Source organism: Misgurnus anguillicaudatus, chromosome 21 (assembly GCF_027580225.2).
Source record: "Misgurnus anguillicaudatus chromosome 21, ASM2758022v2, whole genome shotgun sequence".
Taxonomy (NCBI): Eukaryota; Metazoa; Chordata; class Actinopteri; order Cypriniformes; family Cobitidae; genus Misgurnus; species Misgurnus anguillicaudatus.
Window position 1 is genome coordinate 49,140,039 of NC_073357.2, and position 19,431 is coordinate 49,159,469.

A 19,431-nucleotide genomic window follows, 5' to 3' on the forward strand; every position below is an offset into this window, starting at 1 on the left:
CAATTAGACATCGGGCAAAAAGGCATCATGTCTCACTCAATTAGACATCTGCTAAAACGGCCTCAGACTAAACGGGAAGTCTCGCACAACAAGGCATCGGACAAAACAGCATCAGACAAAACGGCCTCAGACAGAAGATGATTTTACACGTGGCCCCACCCTCTCACATGACATCACTATGGCAAACTTACCGGAGATCAATAAGACAATTATGTTTTTTAACTGTGTATAAATTTTGCCTTGCCATAACATTGTTGTTGTTCCTTTTCTCACTCATATAACAATGATTTAAACACGTTTTTAGACATGATCACACTCATTCGCGTGATGTCACTATAAAGATATTGATAGCTTTTTTTAAATGTCTTTATTAATCCCTACAGTTCCTTAACTGATATATATATATATATATATATATATATATATATATATATATATATATATATATATATATATATATATATATATATATATATATATATATACCGTATATATATATATATATATACCGTATATATATATATATATATATACCGTATATATATATATATATATATATATATATATATATATATATATATATATATATATATATATATATATATATATATTTTTTTTTTTTTTTCACATTACAAAAAAATAATAAATTCATCCAAACTATGGCTTTAAATAAATTAATAACCAAAATTAATCTAATTATTTGTCTATAAAAGCAATTTATATAATCATGTAAAGAAGATTCTATGAAAAATAATCTTGATATCTTTGTATAATATTAATATTGAATAAGTAAGGTCATGTCAAAGATTAAAATCATAGTTAAGCTAATGGTAAAAATACAACATTGATGCTCATTATCTTATAATTAGATTATGAGACTTTAGCCTGGTTTTTCCAGACAGGATATATTTAGATGCCCTATTAGCGGCAGTTTGGCAGACGAATCTATTGAGCGGCCGATAAAGACATGAAGAGTTTCGTTGCAAAACGAGATAAATCCATTTTTTAACATTTTTGTCAAAACATGTTTATTATTATGTTATAATGTTATTATTTTGTTTTATGGTGCTACTTAGCTGTATTTTTTAAGTTATGAAGGTTTAAATCAAAACAAACCAACTGCAGTTGCATTGAAATTAATTGGAATCCACAACCAAAAAACGAGATTTCTGAACAATTAAAAAAACGGATTTATCTCGTTTTGCAACGAAACTCTTTACATGTTAAGGCTCATGCACAATACCGCTGTTTAACACGAGAATGCTTTGCTTTCGTTAATATGCGTCAGAGTAATAAAATTGTATCACTTTACACACAAACTATTTTAACAATGTCTTCTTTACTTTTGAAAATTTGCTTTGAAAATTGTCAGTTGCGTTGCTATCTATGGGTGTCAGAAAGCTCTCGGATTTCATAAAAAAATCATAATTTTTTTTCCGAAGATGAACATAGGTCTTACGGGTGTTGAACAGCATAAGTGTGAGTAATTAATGACAAAATTATAATTCAGAGAAGTTTAAACCATTGTCTTAACAAAACCCAATCTTAAACACACAAAATACAACAGTAGTTCTCATTTTGTGCGCATAGTTTTGAACCTAAACTAGTACATTTAAAATATTAATCCACTGTATTTTCTGCATGTTGACTCAGTAGTTTAGTTAGATGTTTTGTAGTTAATTGTAAATGTAAAAATGTGTATATATACATTGCATATTTCTCACCACTCTGCGCGCCTCAACCAGGGGAGGTGCACCCCACACTTTGAAAGCCCTGCTGTAGGGCAAAGTTGCCTCACAATATAACACACACATACCAGTAATCTCTTAACTAGGCCTGTATGTTATTAGTGTTGCACAATTACTATTGTTTATATGTGTGAGTCAGAAGTTGAATAAACACTAACCCTACGCATTAAGAAAAATCAATAGTAACTCTTGGCTGTGATTGAATGCACATTTATCCAAATGTCTCTTTATTCAGTATAAATTGCACCATTCATAACTGTTATAAAGAAATTGGCTGTAGTACAAAACTTTTTTCTCTTTAGTTCATTTACTCAACCTGATGTCATTCCAAACCTGTCTGACTTTCTTCTGTAAAACCCAAAAGGGGATATTTTGAAGAAAGTTGGCTATTTTTTCAAAGTCCCTCTCAAACATGATATTTGGATTTGTCCGACTTTGTCCCTTTAATTCCCAGTGCTTTCTATTTATCTTTACATTTCTCTTTTTAGATTCTGTGAGGTGGCCAAAGAGAACGGAATGGATATCTTCCGTGTTTTCGACTCATTGAATTACATTCCCAACATGCTTTTGGGTATGGAAGCAGCCGGTGCGGCAGGGGGCGTGGTGGAAGCGGCCATCTCTTACACAGGAGACGTTTCTGACCCCATGAGACAGAAATACTCACTGGAATATTACATGGACCTGGCTAATGAGCTAGTCAAGGCTGGAACACACATACTGTCCATTAAGGTAGATTACACGTGAATTGAGCAAAATACACAATAATAACCTGAAAAATGTACACTTACAAAGGCAGAGGTGAAGGACTGTTTTAGTGTCAAAACCCTTAGCATGTTATTTTCAGCTGTGTTTGAAAGTCACTGAAGAGTGTAATGACTAACGCCATTGACAGTACCTGTTTCTTCTCCGTAATTTTGTTTTTCTTCCTCGTTTCCTTTTCTTTTCGAGCGGCCGTAATGGCGCAGTAATCTTCGTAACAGGAATTTTCTGTTATTTTCTGGTTGAAAACAACACTCTTATCTTCTTTCTTCAGGACATGGCTGGCCTGCTGAAGCCTGAAGCCAGCCGCTTGCTGATCGGAGCGCTGCGGGACCGGTTTCCTGACATTCCCATCCACGTCCACACTCACGACACAGCTGGCGCGGGCGTGGCAGCTATGTTGGCCTGCGCGGAAGCAGGCGCTGATATAGTAGACGTGGCGGTTGACTCGATGGCCGGCATGACCTCTCAACCGAGCATGGGTGCCATCGTAGCCTGCACGAGAGGAACCAAACTTGATACCGGTGTGTAGACAAGAAATGCTATTTTAAACACACACAAATGCACGTTGACTCAAAGAGACAAAGATTTTGTTAAAAGTTAAAGTGTAACAGTAGTTAGAGTATATTTTTGGCCGAAGAGTTAATCATGTAGGTCAGGATGTGTGCACCGTGGTCCAACAGGCTGCCTGTGATCAATTGAACATTGTCTAAGTTACAGTTGGCTTCGTTTGATTAATGATGTCTAATTAGTCACTAAGTCACTAAGCTCATTAATCAAAGGACACAGCAGACGCTGTCTTCATATATCGATAAAATAGTAAATTTTTACAGTTATGTGTGCTGTAGCTTCACTGAATGTGTGTGTGAATGAGAGATAATTGGTGTGTTGTGAGAGGCATGTTAAACAAAAGACTTCCAGGAGCATAGTGGGAAATATGTTGACACACACCGGACAAAGACTAATGACTGAGAATAAAAGGAAAGGAGGTGAGAGACTCTTTCTTCCTGCTGCCCTGTTTACAGTACACATTTATTTCACCTTCCTCCAATTATTACCCTCAATGTGGAGTCGATCCTCTTCCTCTCTGTCTTATCCTCATCCCTCTTTCGTCTGCTGTACTGCTCCTCTGAGGCAGTGTGGTTAGATAATGACCACTGTTACAGTTATTAGAGGCTCATCTTGTGTATCTCGATTGTAACGGCTTCATACAAAACTGTCTTTATGACTCTCTTTAAGCACAGCAGTAAACAAATAAATAAATAAAAATAAAGGGAAACAAGAGGGGGTAGTTTAAGAACTAAAGATGATAGGACGGTTGATGGGGGGTTGCTAAGTTGTTGCTAGGGTATTCTGGGTGTCAGAGTGTTGCTATGCAGCCAGTAAAGTTTTCTGGGTGTTTTACTGTGTTCTCAGGTAATTGCTTAGCTGGTTTGGTCGATTACTAGGGGGTTGCTAGGGTATTCTGGGTATCAGAGTGTTGCTATGCAGCCAGTAAAGTTTTCTGGGTGTTTTTACTGTGTTCTCATCAGAGCCATAGAAGGATAGAGTTACGTCAAGTCCGTTCACTCCAATGGAACGTTTTTTTTTTACAGCAATGGCGGACCACGGAGTCTCTCCAAAGTTCCCGGAAGTCACAGTCAGCTCCATAGAGTTGCATTAGAAAGATTGAATGTGTTGAACTTAATACAAGTTTTAAAGGGGACATTCCAGAAGACGTTTTTAAGATATTAAATAAATCTTTGATGTCCCCAGAGTACATATGTGAAGTTTTAGCTCAAAATACCATATAGGTAATTTATTGTGGCATGTTAAAATAGGCAATTTATGGGGCTGAGCAAAAATGCACCGTTTTTGTGTGTATCCCTTTAAATCCAAACGAGCTGCTCAGGTGGGCGGAGTCTCAAGCGCTCCCGCTGTAGAGCTGACAGAACATCGAGGGAGATTCTCTCACGAAAGAAGTTTGTGAGCGATGTTAAGCATTATAAAGATGAACAAGTTTAAAAAGTCAATTATCTGTTTTATGCATACTAAATACATGTTTATCAGTAAATGGGGAACATTGTGGAATAAAAATAAAGACTTAAGGTGTCATGTTGCCCTTGTTTTAAACAGGCATAATGAGTTTTAGCATGTTACAATAAAATACACGTCCACAAACACTCAGAAGTTTGCTTTTTGACCAAACCACACGAGCAGATTTAAATGATCTGTAATAAAACAACACGTTTAATGCTTAAACTTTAGAGAAACAGATCAAATTACATGTTTAAGTTTATTGTGCACACATATTGAACACATTCACGTTTCTGTCAGTCTCTCATCTATTTTGTAACTCCTCATTCATTTGAAACTTCAGAGAAACATTAAACAACATATTTACTTATTGTGTATGATAGTGAATACGCGTTGTTCACTCACTCTGTCTCGTGCAGTGCATTAATCCTCGTGTTCATTTATATAAACTTCAGAGAAACATATTAAACAACATAACTTGCTTGAAAGCGAACCGTCGCGTTGCTCTCTCTCTCTCGTTCGTTCGCTCACTCGCTCTCTCTCTCTTGCACTAAGGTAACGTTAATCCTTTAGAACGTTGATTCAATCTTTAGAAAGATTATTAAAACTACAAGTTATAAGATTGTAGGCTCCTGTTTGTGTTTGATGGAATACAAACGCGTCGTGCTGTCAGTCATTCTTTCTCTCTGTCTATCGCACTCGTGAGGCCGTTCATGGTTGGATAGCGCAGTTGAAGGGGCGGTATCATTATAATTGGAGCCCTTACCTACGTCATGGGGGGAGCGAAATCCGCATGACCTATTTATTCACATGCTTGCAGAGAGAGCCTTACCAAAACAAAGTTACAGGGTTGCTATTTTTCATGTTTTCTGGGTTGGTAGAAGCACTGGGGACCCGATTATAGCACTTAAACATGGAAAAAGTCTGATTTTCATGGAATGTCCCCTTTAAGACTTAATACGCTTGACAAAAAAGATTGTATGTTAGCAATACATGTGAATCGAATGACTTTATGCATCAGTGTGTTTAGTGCATTATTTCTAATTTAATTAGTACATTTAGGGGGTGTTAGTAGAAAACGGGTCAGGCTAGGACAAGCTGTTGATAACTTTAGCAACACACAACAAACCACTAACAGCCTTGTATTGGTAAATTTCGTTTTCTAAAGGGAGATTCATCCATTATTGTAAATAAAGTGTAATTAGAGAGGCTAAAAAAAGTGATGGTGGTATAAAGTGCATATTTATGCATCAACGTATGGGTGGAATGTTTTTAACACTGTGGTTTTGCTGGTTAATAAATAAAATAAAATAAATGTATTTATTAATAACTTGTCAAATGTATACTTACATAGTTAAGAAATTATTAATCATTTAAAGTGATGATGATGTTATTCCCATCAGATGTTTATATTAACAACAAAAAGAAAACTACACTAAGCCAGAAATATTATTAAAATTTATAATAAATTAAAATAAATTAATATTAAAGTCTTTTTTAATGTTGTGCTTTGTATATTTATAAATTAAATCACTATGAGTTACATTCACAGCACATTCACTTTCTACATTATAAACAAGCATAACATTATAAACTTACATTAGTACAGTGTGATGCATTTTAAAGTGGCTAAAGGCAGCGTAAAACATGTTAACAAGCCACATACCAGCAGATGAGCTTCTGGACTTCCGTTGGTACAACTCTGTTTCTCTATGGCTCTGGTTCTCATGTGATTGCTTGGCTGGTTTTGTCGATTACTAGGGTGTTGCTAAGTGGTTGCTAGGGTATTCTGGGTGTCAGTGTGTAGCTATGCAGCCAGTAAAGTTTTCTGAGTGTTTTGGGGCTCAGTCACACCAAAAGCGCTTTAAACGCCTGCAAACGCAAGGCGCGACGCACTGCCTTTTTTAAAAAAGAGCAGTGCAGCGCGGCTTTTCATATTGCTAAGCAACCACCGAGTCAGCTGTCTTGTCAATCAAATATTGAAGCGTGAGCGCTCTTTTGCTGTTAACTGTCATATTAGCAGAAACTTTAAAAAGAGGGCGCTTGCTCTGACCTTGTTTGAGGATAAGAGGAGCACAAACACGCAGAGAGAGTGAGCGAGTGGAGTCCGGTTCTTCAAAGCAACTGTAAACTTCCCTCGCCACAACGTAAGGCCCGCCTCTCCCCTCATTTGATTGGACAATGGAAGACGCGAATGACGTCAGGCGCTCCTCCACTCTCAGCGCTCCTTCAAAAACGCGTGCGCGGCAGGCGGCAGAAAACCGCAAGGCGCTCGGCGCGCATAAACAGCGCGCAAACGCGCCCTGCCCATAGAATATCATTCAAAAAAGGCGCCTGCAACTGCCATAAACGCTTTTGGTGTGACTGAGCCCTTACTGTGTTCTCATGTGATTGCTTTGCTGTTTTTTTCGATTACTAGGGTGTTGCTAAGTAGTTGCTAGGGTGTTCTGGGTGTCAGAGTGTTGCTATGCAGCCAGTAAAGTTTTCTGAGTGTTTTTACTGTGTTCTCATATATGATTGCTTGGCTGGTTTTGTCGCTTACTAGGGTGTTGCTAAGCGGCCGCTAGGGTGTTAGAGTGCTGCTATGCAAACGCAAAAATTTTCTGGGTGTTTTTACTGCATTGTTCTACAATTGCTAGGGTGGTTTGGTCAGTTACTTGGGCACAATGATTAAGGTGTTTCTAAGTGGGTGCTAGGGTGTTCTGGGTGTTCTGGGTGTCAGCGTGTTACTATGCAGCCAGTAAAGTTTTCTGAGTGTTTTTTCTGTGTTCTCATATATGATTGCTTGGCTGGTTTTGTCGATTACTAGGGTGTTGCTAAGCAGTTGCTAGGGTGTTAGAGTGTTGTTGTGCAAACGCAATTTTTTGTGGTTTTTCTGCATTGCTCTGCAAATGCTACGTCGGCTTGGTCAGTTACTAGGGGCAATGATTATGGTGTTGCTAAGTGGTTGCAAGGCGTTCTGGGTGTTAGAGTGTTGCTATGCAGCCAGTAAAGTTTTCTGTGTGTTTTTACTGTGTTCTCATGTGATTGCTTGGCTGGTTTTGTCGATTACTATGGTGTTGCTAAGCGGTTGCTATGGTTTTAGAGTGTTGCTGTGCAAATGCTAAAATTTTCTGGGTGTTTTTTACTCCATTGCTCTGCAATTGCTGGAGTGGTTTGGTCAGTTACTTGGGCGCAATGATTAAGGTGTTGCTAAGTGGTTTCTAGGGTGTTCTGGGTGTCAGAGTGTTGCTATGCAGAAATGAGGAATAAGCAGCGATATCTTAAAGAAAATTGTGGAATGCTGCCTGCAAGTTGAATCAAATTGGTCAATTTGAACTTAATTGAAAAAAAATTTCTTTATTGAAGCTACTATTAGGTTTTGACTAGTATATATATTTGACATAACTCATAAACAAGTTGAAGTTATTTAACTTAATTCGTAAAGCAAAAACTAATGTTGATATGATTTTTTTCTTCAGTGCAGTGTTTTATTTATTGTTTGTTCTCAGCTAAATCCCGAGCGTGAGTGTAATATACAGGTGTGTGCTTGTGTTTTGAGAATAAGCTACAGTTTGATTCATTCATGAGAACATCTGTTGAGGTAATTGGTCACTGCAGACCTCTAGTTTTACAAAAACTCCTCATTCTCTCTCTCTCTGTCTTTGTGTATGTGTCGCTTGTGCTCTCTAGTGTATTGCGCTGGTTAATTTAGTTGCCGGTGTAGCAGTCTAGCACAGGTAAACCATTAGCTCACTGTCTCTTCCCACAAGCTTAGGCCGTTTGTGATTAATGTCACGCCCACCTTTTCTGTATTACCATTGTTAAAGGTTCTTTTACATCAGATTTTGTTCTCGTTTGCCCCCCATTCTCTCTTCTTTTGTTGCATTATTATATTTTGCACGTGTTGCTCCTTCAAGCTGCCCTACCATTGATTTGGGCTTTCTGGCTAAGCTCCATATTTGCAGTTTGCTTTTAAACATCCCTCATTTTTTCATTCCTTATTTTACAGTATATTGCTGCTCGATTGGGTTTTATTGTTGTTATCTCACATACTCACCTCCATTTTCTTTCTTTTAGGCATGATAGAAGTCAATACGAGACGTGGGTTTTCAAATATAATGTTCAATGGCTATAATCACCTGTTTTATTCTCAAGGATTACAAAAACAAAAGAGACATCTTTTGGATCTAAAAGCAAAAAAGTGGCATAATTGCTTTTCTTTCAGTCTTCAATCGCTTTTTCTTTCATGCCCATCGTTTTTCATCGCCTACACTCATTTGTTGCTGTGCGTTCTACCCTTTTCTTACTTTTCTCCCCCTTTCATGTGTATTTGTTCCAGTTTTTCAAGCCCCTTACTAACACTTTCCTCTCGTGCTCCATCTGTCACTTGTTCTCTCTGTCTTTAAATCTCAGCGGACAGACAATTTTGGACTCACTTTCACAAGCAACCTTTTCCTATCCCCTCGAGAGCCTTTGCGTTCGTTTTCACAAAGACCATCAATGTCTTTTAAAAGACTCTTTTTGTCTTATCGAAGTTCTTTGTGCCAGTCTTCATTGATGTAACACTGACTAATACTGGGCACACTTTGAACAAATAGTTTTGACCTCACAGCTCAGCAGAAAATGCTAAGCTTAGTTTGGCTTTTTATTTGGTTATCCCTCCATGAGCTTCATATATTTTTCCATATTTATTTCACCATTGCAGCTATTAATTGACTATTAACCGATTTAAGCTGTCTTATGCCGAGAATAAGTTTTTGTTTGGTTAACTATGTATGCTTATCTCATTGCTTTCCTACTGTATGCACAACAGTAAATATCCTGAGGTAAATCACAGAACAATGACACAACAGCTGCTTCTCATCAGTTTTACACTAGTTTGTATAATAATAACAAAATGTAAGAACACTTGCACGCTTATTTAAAGGGACATTCCCCTTTTTTTAAAAAAAATATCCTAATTTTCCAGCTCCCTTAGAGTTAAATATTTGATTCTTACCGTTTTGGAATCCATTAAGCTGATCTCCAGGTCTGGCTCTAGCACTTTTAGCATAGCTTAGCATAATCCATTGAATCTAATTAGACCATTAGCATCGCGCAAAAAAACCCCAAAGAGTTTCAATATTTTTCCTATTTAAAACTTGACCCTTCTGTAGTTAAGGGAAAAATTAAGGTTGTGATTTTCTAGGCAGATATGGTTAGGACTATACTCTCATTCCGGCGTAATAATCAAGGACATTGCTGATTTAACATGGCTGCAGCAGGCATAGTGATATTATGCACATTTTATTTCCACACTTCTGGTGAAGTGATGTATCAATGTTCCCTTATATTCGTTCTCGGTGCCCTTCAAACTAAATATGTTCACTTTTGATTAAAATTTCACTTAAGATGGTGGCATACCTTGTGAAGTCCAACCAAATTCAAATGGAGCTACTATTATGTTTGTAAAAGTTTCAGTCATGGGCGTAAATTATCTATCAGATGGGTGAGACAATAAACATACAATTTCAAGAGCAACTTTTTAAAGGGGACATAAATGATACAGCCAGAATTGTACTTGTAATGATGTGTGAACACAGAGGACAGCCTAAGATTTTTTTCTTCAAAACCATTTATTTATTACAACTTTTTTTTTTTATTACAATCCAGCAACCAATGAAGTTTTAACTAAATTTTAAGTGTAATGTACGGAAACCGAGAGAGGTCATCCACTTAATTCCTTGTGATCTCGAGATAACAAAAGTTGTTCCCTTTCAGTCGGTCACTACGACGTCACGTCGTGACCGACGAATTGGGAACCGCTTCGCGGGTGACCTATCTACTTCGAGAACTATCAAAAACGCCAATGAACTTGGCATGCAGGTATTTGCATAATGCCGGCGCCGCCCCGCCAGGTGCGTATATAAGGCACAGGTGCATAATACCAAATCAGCTTTATTGCTTCGAAGCCGGCAGACATCTGCTCACGAGAAGCTATTCCAAATCTGATCTTCGTAGATCCTGTTCTGGGAAGAAAAGTCTCAGCTTGCTGAAGTTGGTTGGGCAACGACACCTCAGCGGAGGCTCGCAGTGTTTTTTTCCACCCTTTCTCTCTCTCTCTGTCTCTTAATTTAGGACTTGAGTTCGAGTGAGTGCGTTTGCCTCTCCCTGTGTGTTTCACCAGCTCGCACAAAAGAGTGATTTCCCTGAAAGAGCAGCACGTTTGAGCTTTGTGTCTTTTTAAAGACAGCCACTCATTCGTGTCACGGTCGGGGTCGTCTTTTTAAAGATGGATTTCCGTCCGTGTTCTGTTTCTGGATGCGGTGTGTTTATCGCCCCCCAGGATGGCCACAAGCGTTGTCTTTCGTGTCTGGGGCTCCAGCACGCAGAGGCAGCGTTGCGTGATAGCTCATGCCCCATCTGTGAGGGTATGACTATGGCGGATTTGCGGAGACGGGTGTCGTTCCTCCGGCAACGGCCCCCGCCTTCCCAGTCTGGTGCTGCTAAGGGCGCAGCTACCAGACTTGCGAAGGATGACCTCCGTATAACGGTGCTGGGTCGGTCTGCTGGTTCGTCCAGTAGCTCCCAGCGCCCTGATCCGTTGCCAGCGGAGGTCCCGATGGAGACGAGTGGCCCGTGTTCTACGGTGTCCTCGCGCTCTGTCGAGCCTCCACCTGACGCGATATCCACCGTAACGTCGGAGGGGGGGTTGTCAGCCTCAGACGTCGATCCGGATCCGCTCCCGCCTTCGGGCCAGGTTGCGGCTTCTGCGTTCGACCCTGAGATGGCAGCCATGCTCGCTCGGGCGGCGGAGGCGGTCGGCTTGGAGTGGACTAAACCTCCCCCACCTGAACCGTCCCGCCTCGATGATTGGTTCTTCGGGGGTGCCAGGGCTTCTCAGTCCTCGCCCCCGGTGCCTTTCTTCCCCGAGGTGCATGAAGAGCTGACGCGGTCGTGGAAAACCCCGTTTTCCGCCCGGAACCGGCCGTATCAGCCTTCACCTCTCACCTTTCTCGAGGGTGGAGATGCCAAGGGGTACACTGGTATCCCGTCCGTGGAGCGCCCGGTCGCGATGCAGTTGTGTCCGGCCGGTGTCGCTTCCTCCTGGCGGGACCAGCCTACTCTCCCCTCACGGGCCTGTAAGCAGTCTTCGGCGCTGTCCGGTGCTGCTTACAAGGCTTGTGGGGAGGCAGCCTCTGCCCTGCATGCCATGGCATTGCTGCAGGTCCATCAGGCTAAGGCTCTGAGGGATCTGCACGCGGGAGGTCACGACTCGGCGGAGTTCTCGGAACTCCGTGCGGCTACTGATCTGGCGCTTCGTGCGACCAAGGTCACCGCACGCGCCGTCGGGCGTGCGATGTCTACCCTGGTAGTCCAGGAACGCCATCTCTGGCTGTGTCTGGCGGACATGAAGGACGCTGATAAAACCCGGCTCCTGAATGCTCCGGTTTCCCAGACCGGCCTGTTCGGCGAGACGGTCGAGGAGTTTGCCCAGCAATTCTCCGCGGCCAAGAAGCAGACTGAGGCCATCGCTCAGATCATGCCACGTCGGAAGCGTCCTGCGCCTGCCCCATCCACGTCGGCGCCTCAGCCTGCTCCTCGCCGAGGGCGTCCTGCGGCGGCCGCCTCCGTTCCTCCCCGGGGCTCTTCTAAGAAGCGAGGAACCGGTCGTCAGCAGCCCGCCCCGCCCGCTCAGCCCGCTGCAAAGGGTGGTAAAAGAAGATCAAAGCGGCCCTGAGACGGGCGACCTAGAGATGGAGGGGATCGCTCTTCGGGAGATGGTGAAGGCACCACTCCCCCCACCGGAGGAGGGCCGGTTGGGGAATCTTTTGTTTCATTTTTCTGTTCCGCCGACTTTTCAGTCGGCACCCACAAATCCACAAAAAGAGCGAATTCCACTTCCATCTCTAGGTCTTCAGATGAGCTCCGGAGATACGAGAGGGCTCATAACCCCCCCTCGTTCTCCGACTCATCAGAGGAGAACGAGAGCGACGCACGGGCTCATAACCCCACCGCGCTCTCAGCCGGTAGGAGACAGCTACGGGCTCATAACCCATCGTCTCCCTCCTCCTTCGCCAGAGGGTGCATCGAGTGGTGTGAGGTGTCTTCAGCAGAGCCTCCCTTACTCAACCACCCAGCAACGGACTCAGGTGAGTGTTATCACACACAACACTGCTGTCGGTGCGGCCGTTACGCACACACCGGCGATCACCTCCGTTGCGCCCGCCGCGGGTACACCGATCGTGCCTTTAGTCCCTCTCGCACGGTATCTGGGGGCGTGGGAACAGCTTCCCAGCCCGTCGCGTTGGCTTTTACGCACGATTCGTCTCGGCTATGCGATCCAATTTGCCCGGCGTCCCCCCAAATTCTCCGGCGTTCGTTTCACTACGGTGAGAGCTGCCGATGCGCACGTCCTCCGTGCGGAGATCGCTGTCTTATTGGCGAAAGACGCGATTCAGCCGGTCCCTCCAGCCGAGATGAGGTCGGGGTTTTACAGCCCTTACTTTATTGTACCCAAGAAAAGCGGCGGCTTGCGACCGATCCTGGACCTGCGTTCGCTGAACCGTGCACTTCACAGAATGCCGTTCAAAATGCTGACGCCCAAACGCATATTTCCATGCATTCGTCCAAACGATTGGTTCGCATCTATCGACCTGAAGGACGCGTACTTTCACGTATCGATTCTCCCCCGACACAGGCCGTTTCTCCGCTTTGCGTTCGAGGGGCGAGCATACCAGTACAAAGTCCTCCCATTCGGGCTCTCTCTGTCGCCCCGTGTATTCACCAAAGTAGTGGAGGGGGCTTTACAACCCCTGAGAGAGAGAGGTGTGCGCATTCTCGCGTATCTGGACGATTGGCTAATAATAGCTCAAACACGTCAGACGCTGTGCGATCACAGAGATTTAACTTTAAAACACCTCGCTCGTTTGGGTCTTCGGGTCAACTGGGAAAAGAGCAAGCTTTGCCCCGTGCAGAGAATCTCTTTTCTCGGTATGGAACTGGACTCGATCGATTTGACAGCTCGTCTAACAGAAGCGCGTGTACAGTCGATTATGACTTGCCTGAATACAATCAAGAGCAAGAGCGCGGTCCCGCTGAAACAATTTCAGAAGCTTTTGGGGCATAAGGCAGCAGCCGCAGCTGTAACTCCGCTCGGACTGCTTCATATGCGACCGCTTCAGCGTTGGCTTCACGATCGAGTCCCGAGGAGAGCGTGGTTGCACGGCATTCACCGTGTTATCATTACACCTGCGTGTCGTCGCACTTTCACTCCGTGTTCAGACCGTGCGTTTCTCCGAGCCGGTGTGCCTCTGAGACAGGTCTCCAGGCACGCGATAGTATGCACAGATGCGTCAGACACGGGGTGGGGGGCCACGTACGATGGGCTTGCGGCTTCGGGGGTCTGGACGACACCCCAGCTGCATTGGCACATAAACTGCCGGGAAATGTGGGCTGTATATCTTGCGCTCGTCCGTTTCAGCAACGAGTTACGGGGCAATGATGTATTAGTTCGTACAGACAACACTGCGACCGTGGCGTACATCAATCGTCAAGGCGGTTTACGCTCGCGTCACCTGTCGCATCTCGCCCGTCACCTCCTCACTTGGAGTCAGAAGAATTTGAGGTCTCTTCGTGCCATTTACATCCCGGGCACGCTCAATGTAGAGGCGGATGCGCTCTCTCGGGCTGCGCGTCCCGGCGAATGGCGACTCCACCCCATTGCGGTTCAGCAAATTTGGAGACGTTTCGGCAAAGCGCAGATAGATCTGTTTGCTTCCCCAGAGACGACCCATTGTCGCCTGTTCTATTCACTAGCCGACGACTCGCTCGGCGTGGATGCATTGGCACACAGCTGGCCGCGAAACATGCGCAAATACGCGTTCCCTCCGGTGAGCCTCATTGCGCAAACCTTATGCAAAATCCGGGAGGACGAGGAGAGCGTGCTGTTGGTGGCACCGTATTGGACAACCAGGAGCTGGTTTCCAGAACTCTCTCTCCTCGCGACAGCCCCTCCGTGGAAGATTCCCCTGAGGAAGGACCTTCTTTCTCAACAAGAGGGCACATTATGGCACCCGCGCCCCGACCTGTGGAACCTCCATGTGTGGTCTCTGGACGGGGCACGGAGGATATGAGTGATTTACCGCAAGAGGTATCTAACACTATTGCTGCTGCGCGAGCGCCGTCTACGAGACAGGCTTACGCGCTTAAATGGAACCTGTTTGTCGACTGGTGTTCTTCCCGAAGTGAAAACCCCCGAGAATGCCCGATTAGTGTTGTGCTATTATATCTCCAGCGTCGCTTGGAGAATAGGCTGTCACCATCCACTATTAAAGTCGATATCGCTGCGATATCAGCTCACCATTCACCCGTAAACGGTAGAACAGTGGGTCAGCACGACCTAGTCATTAGATTTCTCAGAGGCGCTCGAAGACTGAATCCTTCGCGTCCCCCCTCTATTCCTCCTTGGGACCTGTCCTTGGTGCTGAAATCACTCCAGGAAGCCCCATTCGAGCCTCTGCATAGTGTGAGTGTTAAGTTTCTTACAATGAAAACTTTAACTCTCCTTGCTTTGGCTTCTGTTAAGAGGATAGGGGATATTCATGCATTTTCGGTCGATGAATCGTGCCTTCAGTTCGGGCCGGCTGCATCCAGCGTAACACTGAGACCCCGGCCCGGCTTTGTGCCCAAAGTTCCCACCACTCCTTTTAGAGATCAAGTGGTGAATCTCCAAGCACTGCCTTTGGAGGAGGCAGAACCAGCCATGGCTTTGTTATGTCCTGTTCGTGCACTACGTGTGTATATAGACAGGACGCAAAGTTTTAGGACCTCAGATCAGCTCTTTGTTTGTTACGGTGGTCAGCAGAAAGGAAAAGCTGTCACCAAGCAGAGGATGTCCCATTGGATTGTGGATACTATAGCCCTTGCATATCAAAAGCAGAATGTGCCTTGTCCATTTAATTTACGTGCCCACTCTACTCGCAGTGTGGCATCATCTTGGGCACTGGCTCGCGGTTCCTCGCTAACAGATATTTGTAGAGCTGCAGGCTGGGCGACACCTAATACGTTCACAAGATTCTATAGTGTTCGTGTCGAACCGGTTTCCACTCGGGTTCTTTCTACTAACTAGTTAAGAATGCCGAGGGTCGGCTCGTGTGTCGGCTTGGAGCCTCTATTTTGGTGCTGCACATTTGCACCATTATGGAAGGCCATCGGGGCAAAAACGTCTAAAAAACTGTTTTTGCCTCTCCTCCACCGCCCTGATAGCTGGTGTTGCGGAGCATCCGCTGTCAACCTATCACTGATGTATTCTCTGTAAACCTGTGTAGGCTAGGCATCCACATTTGTCCCCTACGTGGGGTTCATTTGTGTGTATAGTCCGTGGGGTTCTAATCCTCCACGTTTTTCCTTAGCAGAGCCTGCTCTGCATCTCTTAACATACCATGTATTGTTCAGAGACTTTATTTGAGCAACCTGTCGGTTGTTTCATATATTTTTATGTCATCCATTTAACCTTCTTAGGGGATGGCTTCCGCAGTGTTCTAGCTCCGCTCAGTTTAGACGCTTCTCCCAGTTCGCTGCTTCACTATCGTGGGTTAAGGAACAGGTAGTGACCGGCCTTCTGCATTTCGCCTTAGGTTCCGCCCCTTATGTGGAGGGCGGAGGGCTTTTGCAGGCACTGGAAGGGTTCAGCTGCAGTGGCGTTTTGGTAGGGATTCCCAATTCGTCGGTCACGACGTGACGTCGTAGTGACCGACTGAAAGGGAACGTCTCGGTTACGTATGTAACCCTCGTTCCCTGAAGGAAGGGAACGGAGACGTCACGTCCCGTCGCCACAGTTTGCTGTTCCATTGCTGTTCAGGCCGGGCACTGTTGCTCGGCTTCTCAGCAATAATATAGCTGATTTGGTATTATGCACCTGTGCCTTATATACGCACCTGGCGGGGCGGCGCCGGCATTATGCAAATACCTGCATGCCAAGTTCATTGGCGTTTTTGATAGTTCTCGAAGTAGATAGGTCACCCGCGAAGCGGTTCCCAATTCGTCGGTCACGACGTGACGTCTCCGTTCCCTTCCTTCAGGGAACGAGGGTTACATACGTAACCGAGACGTTTTCTCATTATCCTGACATGATAACCCAAATGTCATAATGTAGTTTCCTGTCCACAATATTTTGTGTATTTTGAAGTGAACTGCTGATGCATATGAGTTGGGGTCTTCGCTGTTACCAAACGTGTAGCTAAGACTTAAAAAATAAATAAAGTTGTATGTTTGATGTTCGTGAATTTAGGGAACATCTCTAAATTAATAATATACACGTTTCTATCTTCAATAATATTTAACAGTTTATTCGAATTTTTTTTTTTAAAAATCAAAAAAAATGTGCATTATAGCTTACAACCATATGAATACTGTACAGTTGGTTTTGTGACTGTTTGTTGACTTTAGGTAATTTCATTTAAATGCTGTTTAAAGTACAAACGTGTATATTATATAGTTACTTAGAGATGGTCCCTAAATTTATCAAATTGTCAATTATTGACAAATCTATATTTCAAATCTAAATATGCTTTTGCTGTCTACAAACAAAACAACACGTTCTATCAAGCACACGTAAGCTTTAATCACATCACAAGAATACAACTTTTGGTACTGCATGTCGAGATCACGAGAAAACAACTTTGTTATCTTGGGATCACGAGAAAATTATGTAGAGATTATGAGAAAACAACATTTGTTATCTCGAGATAATGAGAAATGAAGTCGTGAAAACAAGCAAGCAAAAATGAATATAGTACACGACCTCTCTCGGCTTCCGTATATGACTGTTTGCTAGGTAACATTATATAATCGCTAACATGGTGGACTCAAGGTTAAGGGGAAAGCAGGCACTGGACCAAACCACTGTGAGGCAAAAGAGAGGGGACCCAAAATGTTTCTAAACTTAAAATGCATTTTTTGCCCCTTTTGAGATTGTATTGTTTTACTACTTAGATGGTTATTTAAAGTATGTATCATTATATTATTTAAAGAGTTTGGTTCCAAAACGCAATAAATCCATTTTGACAAATTTCGGTAAAAACTTGTTTTCTATACCAAGAAAGTGACAAGATGAAAACCACTATTTTCTGTTACAAACTTTCACATAGCATCTTTAGGTTATAAAAACATTAAAAAATCAAATCCATAACTTGATTTTCAAAGATTTATTATAAAAACGAATTCTTTTTTCCACAAAATGCAATAAATCCATGACAGTTTTTATTTCAAAATGCTATAAATCTATTAAATCAATGTATAAATGTGCATTCATCTTTACCATTTTATATTTATTTAGTTGACTAGTGGTATACAATGATTAAAAAATAAACATTAATGGCATTAACCAAAACACTTACTTTGTTATATTAAGAACACATTGCTGCGGTTATACTTGACGTCGTCTCTTTACATTTTCACAGCGATCAGCTGTAAAATGTCTTGGTCCTGCTCGATTTTCGTTGACTTTGAGTAAAATAATGTAAAGTTTTCATAAGATCCTCTGGGGTCAATGTTTTAGCATGAGAAGCTTGATGCTGTCGGGAGAACAAGCAACCGAGCGCCTCTCGCGGAAATTATTAGATGTTGATGGCTTACGTTTCTTTCCCGTCACAGAAAACCGACCCCTTTTATGATTTCCGCCTGTGCTTTTTATTTTAAATTATTTTCACAAATAGTTAAATGTAAAAAACTTACTTGCTGGTGCCACTAGTAAAAATGTATGTCCAACTGTTTTTTTTTTAATCTAACAATTTCAGCAAATGTTCAAAAGGTAGAACAAGGTCAGGGAATAGAAAATTGTATTACTCTGGTGTGAAAACAATGGAAGTCTGTGACATATCCTGAGAAATATAGTGACACCTGTGTAAATGCATGAGATGCTTTTTTGCACCTTTTCTGAATGTGTTAATGTGAGTCATGCTATAGAGTCATTAACTGATGCTTTGTCCCTGGATGTTTCCATCTGCACAAGCTCTTTCATACAAACAATCATGTACACACAACACACACTCTTTCATTCCTCCAGACTGGTTTTACAGCCATTTAACTACCGTAGTGACATTGACATCACTTAATGGACCAGTTGCTACCGTAGTGTCTGTTTGACACAAACCCAGCCGGCAGCATTGTCATAGCAGGGAGCTTATCAATGAATGGCATATAATTGTATTAGTAATGAATGTGTTTGTGGCCCCAAGACTGGAAAGATGCCTCACGTGGCATCAGGCTTAATTAAATCAGCATTGATTACTACAGCCTGGCTTTATTGAGATCCTTCATTGATGAATTAACGGTGTGTTTGGAGAGGTGTCAGATTAGGATGGCCAACGTGTCTGTCCGTCAATTGTCCCCACCAAGCAGGGTTAGAGACGATGCTCCTGTATGTACTACTTAATGGGATTAAAAAGGGCAGGGTAATTAATTTCACCAAATTGATGCTCGCAGGCCAGACTTGTCCATCATTGACATATTTCTGTCTTTAACTTTGGAGATTACTAAGTGACTGTAATTACTCGCTCGTAAATGGATTTAAAATTGTAATTTTCGGTAAAAGCGTGTGTGATATCAAAAGGATATTATGCAAAATGAATAATATATGATTAATAAATAATTACTGTGGCTAAGTGGGAAGCACTGTTGCCACACAGCAAGAAAGTCTCCATTTGGAGCCTCGGCTGGGTTGAGAGGTCTTTCTTTGTGTGTTCTCCATGTGTCAGTTTGGGTTTACTTTGGGTACACTGGTTTCCTCCCAAAGTCTAAAGACATGCAGGTTAGTTGAATTGGAGATGCCAAATTATCCTTCCCTAACTTAATTAATGTGTGTTTAGATTAAACATTTCTCACTATAGATATAGCCATGGATGCTGGAATGGCATAAAGAAATAAAAATACATTTATTCAAGGG

The 19,431-nt window shown here is 42.8% G+C and overlaps 1 protein-coding gene across 2 annotated transcripts in view; it reads left to right on the forward strand.

Annotated features, from left to right (window-relative positions):
• The window catches only part of pcxb (pyruvate carboxylase b), a 292,116-nt gene that overhangs the window by 228,213 nt on the left and 44,472 nt on the right, over positions 1-19,431 (forward strand). For both annotated transcript variants that reach the window (XM_055211545.2, XM_073859309.1), the window contains exons 15-16: positions 2,237-2,477; positions 2,782-3,031. In XM_055211545.2, coding sequence (XP_055067520.2) covers positions 2,237-2,477; positions 2,782-3,031 — 491 coding nt within the window. The remainder of the gene's footprint in view (positions 1-2,236; positions 2,478-2,781; positions 3,032-19,431) is intronic.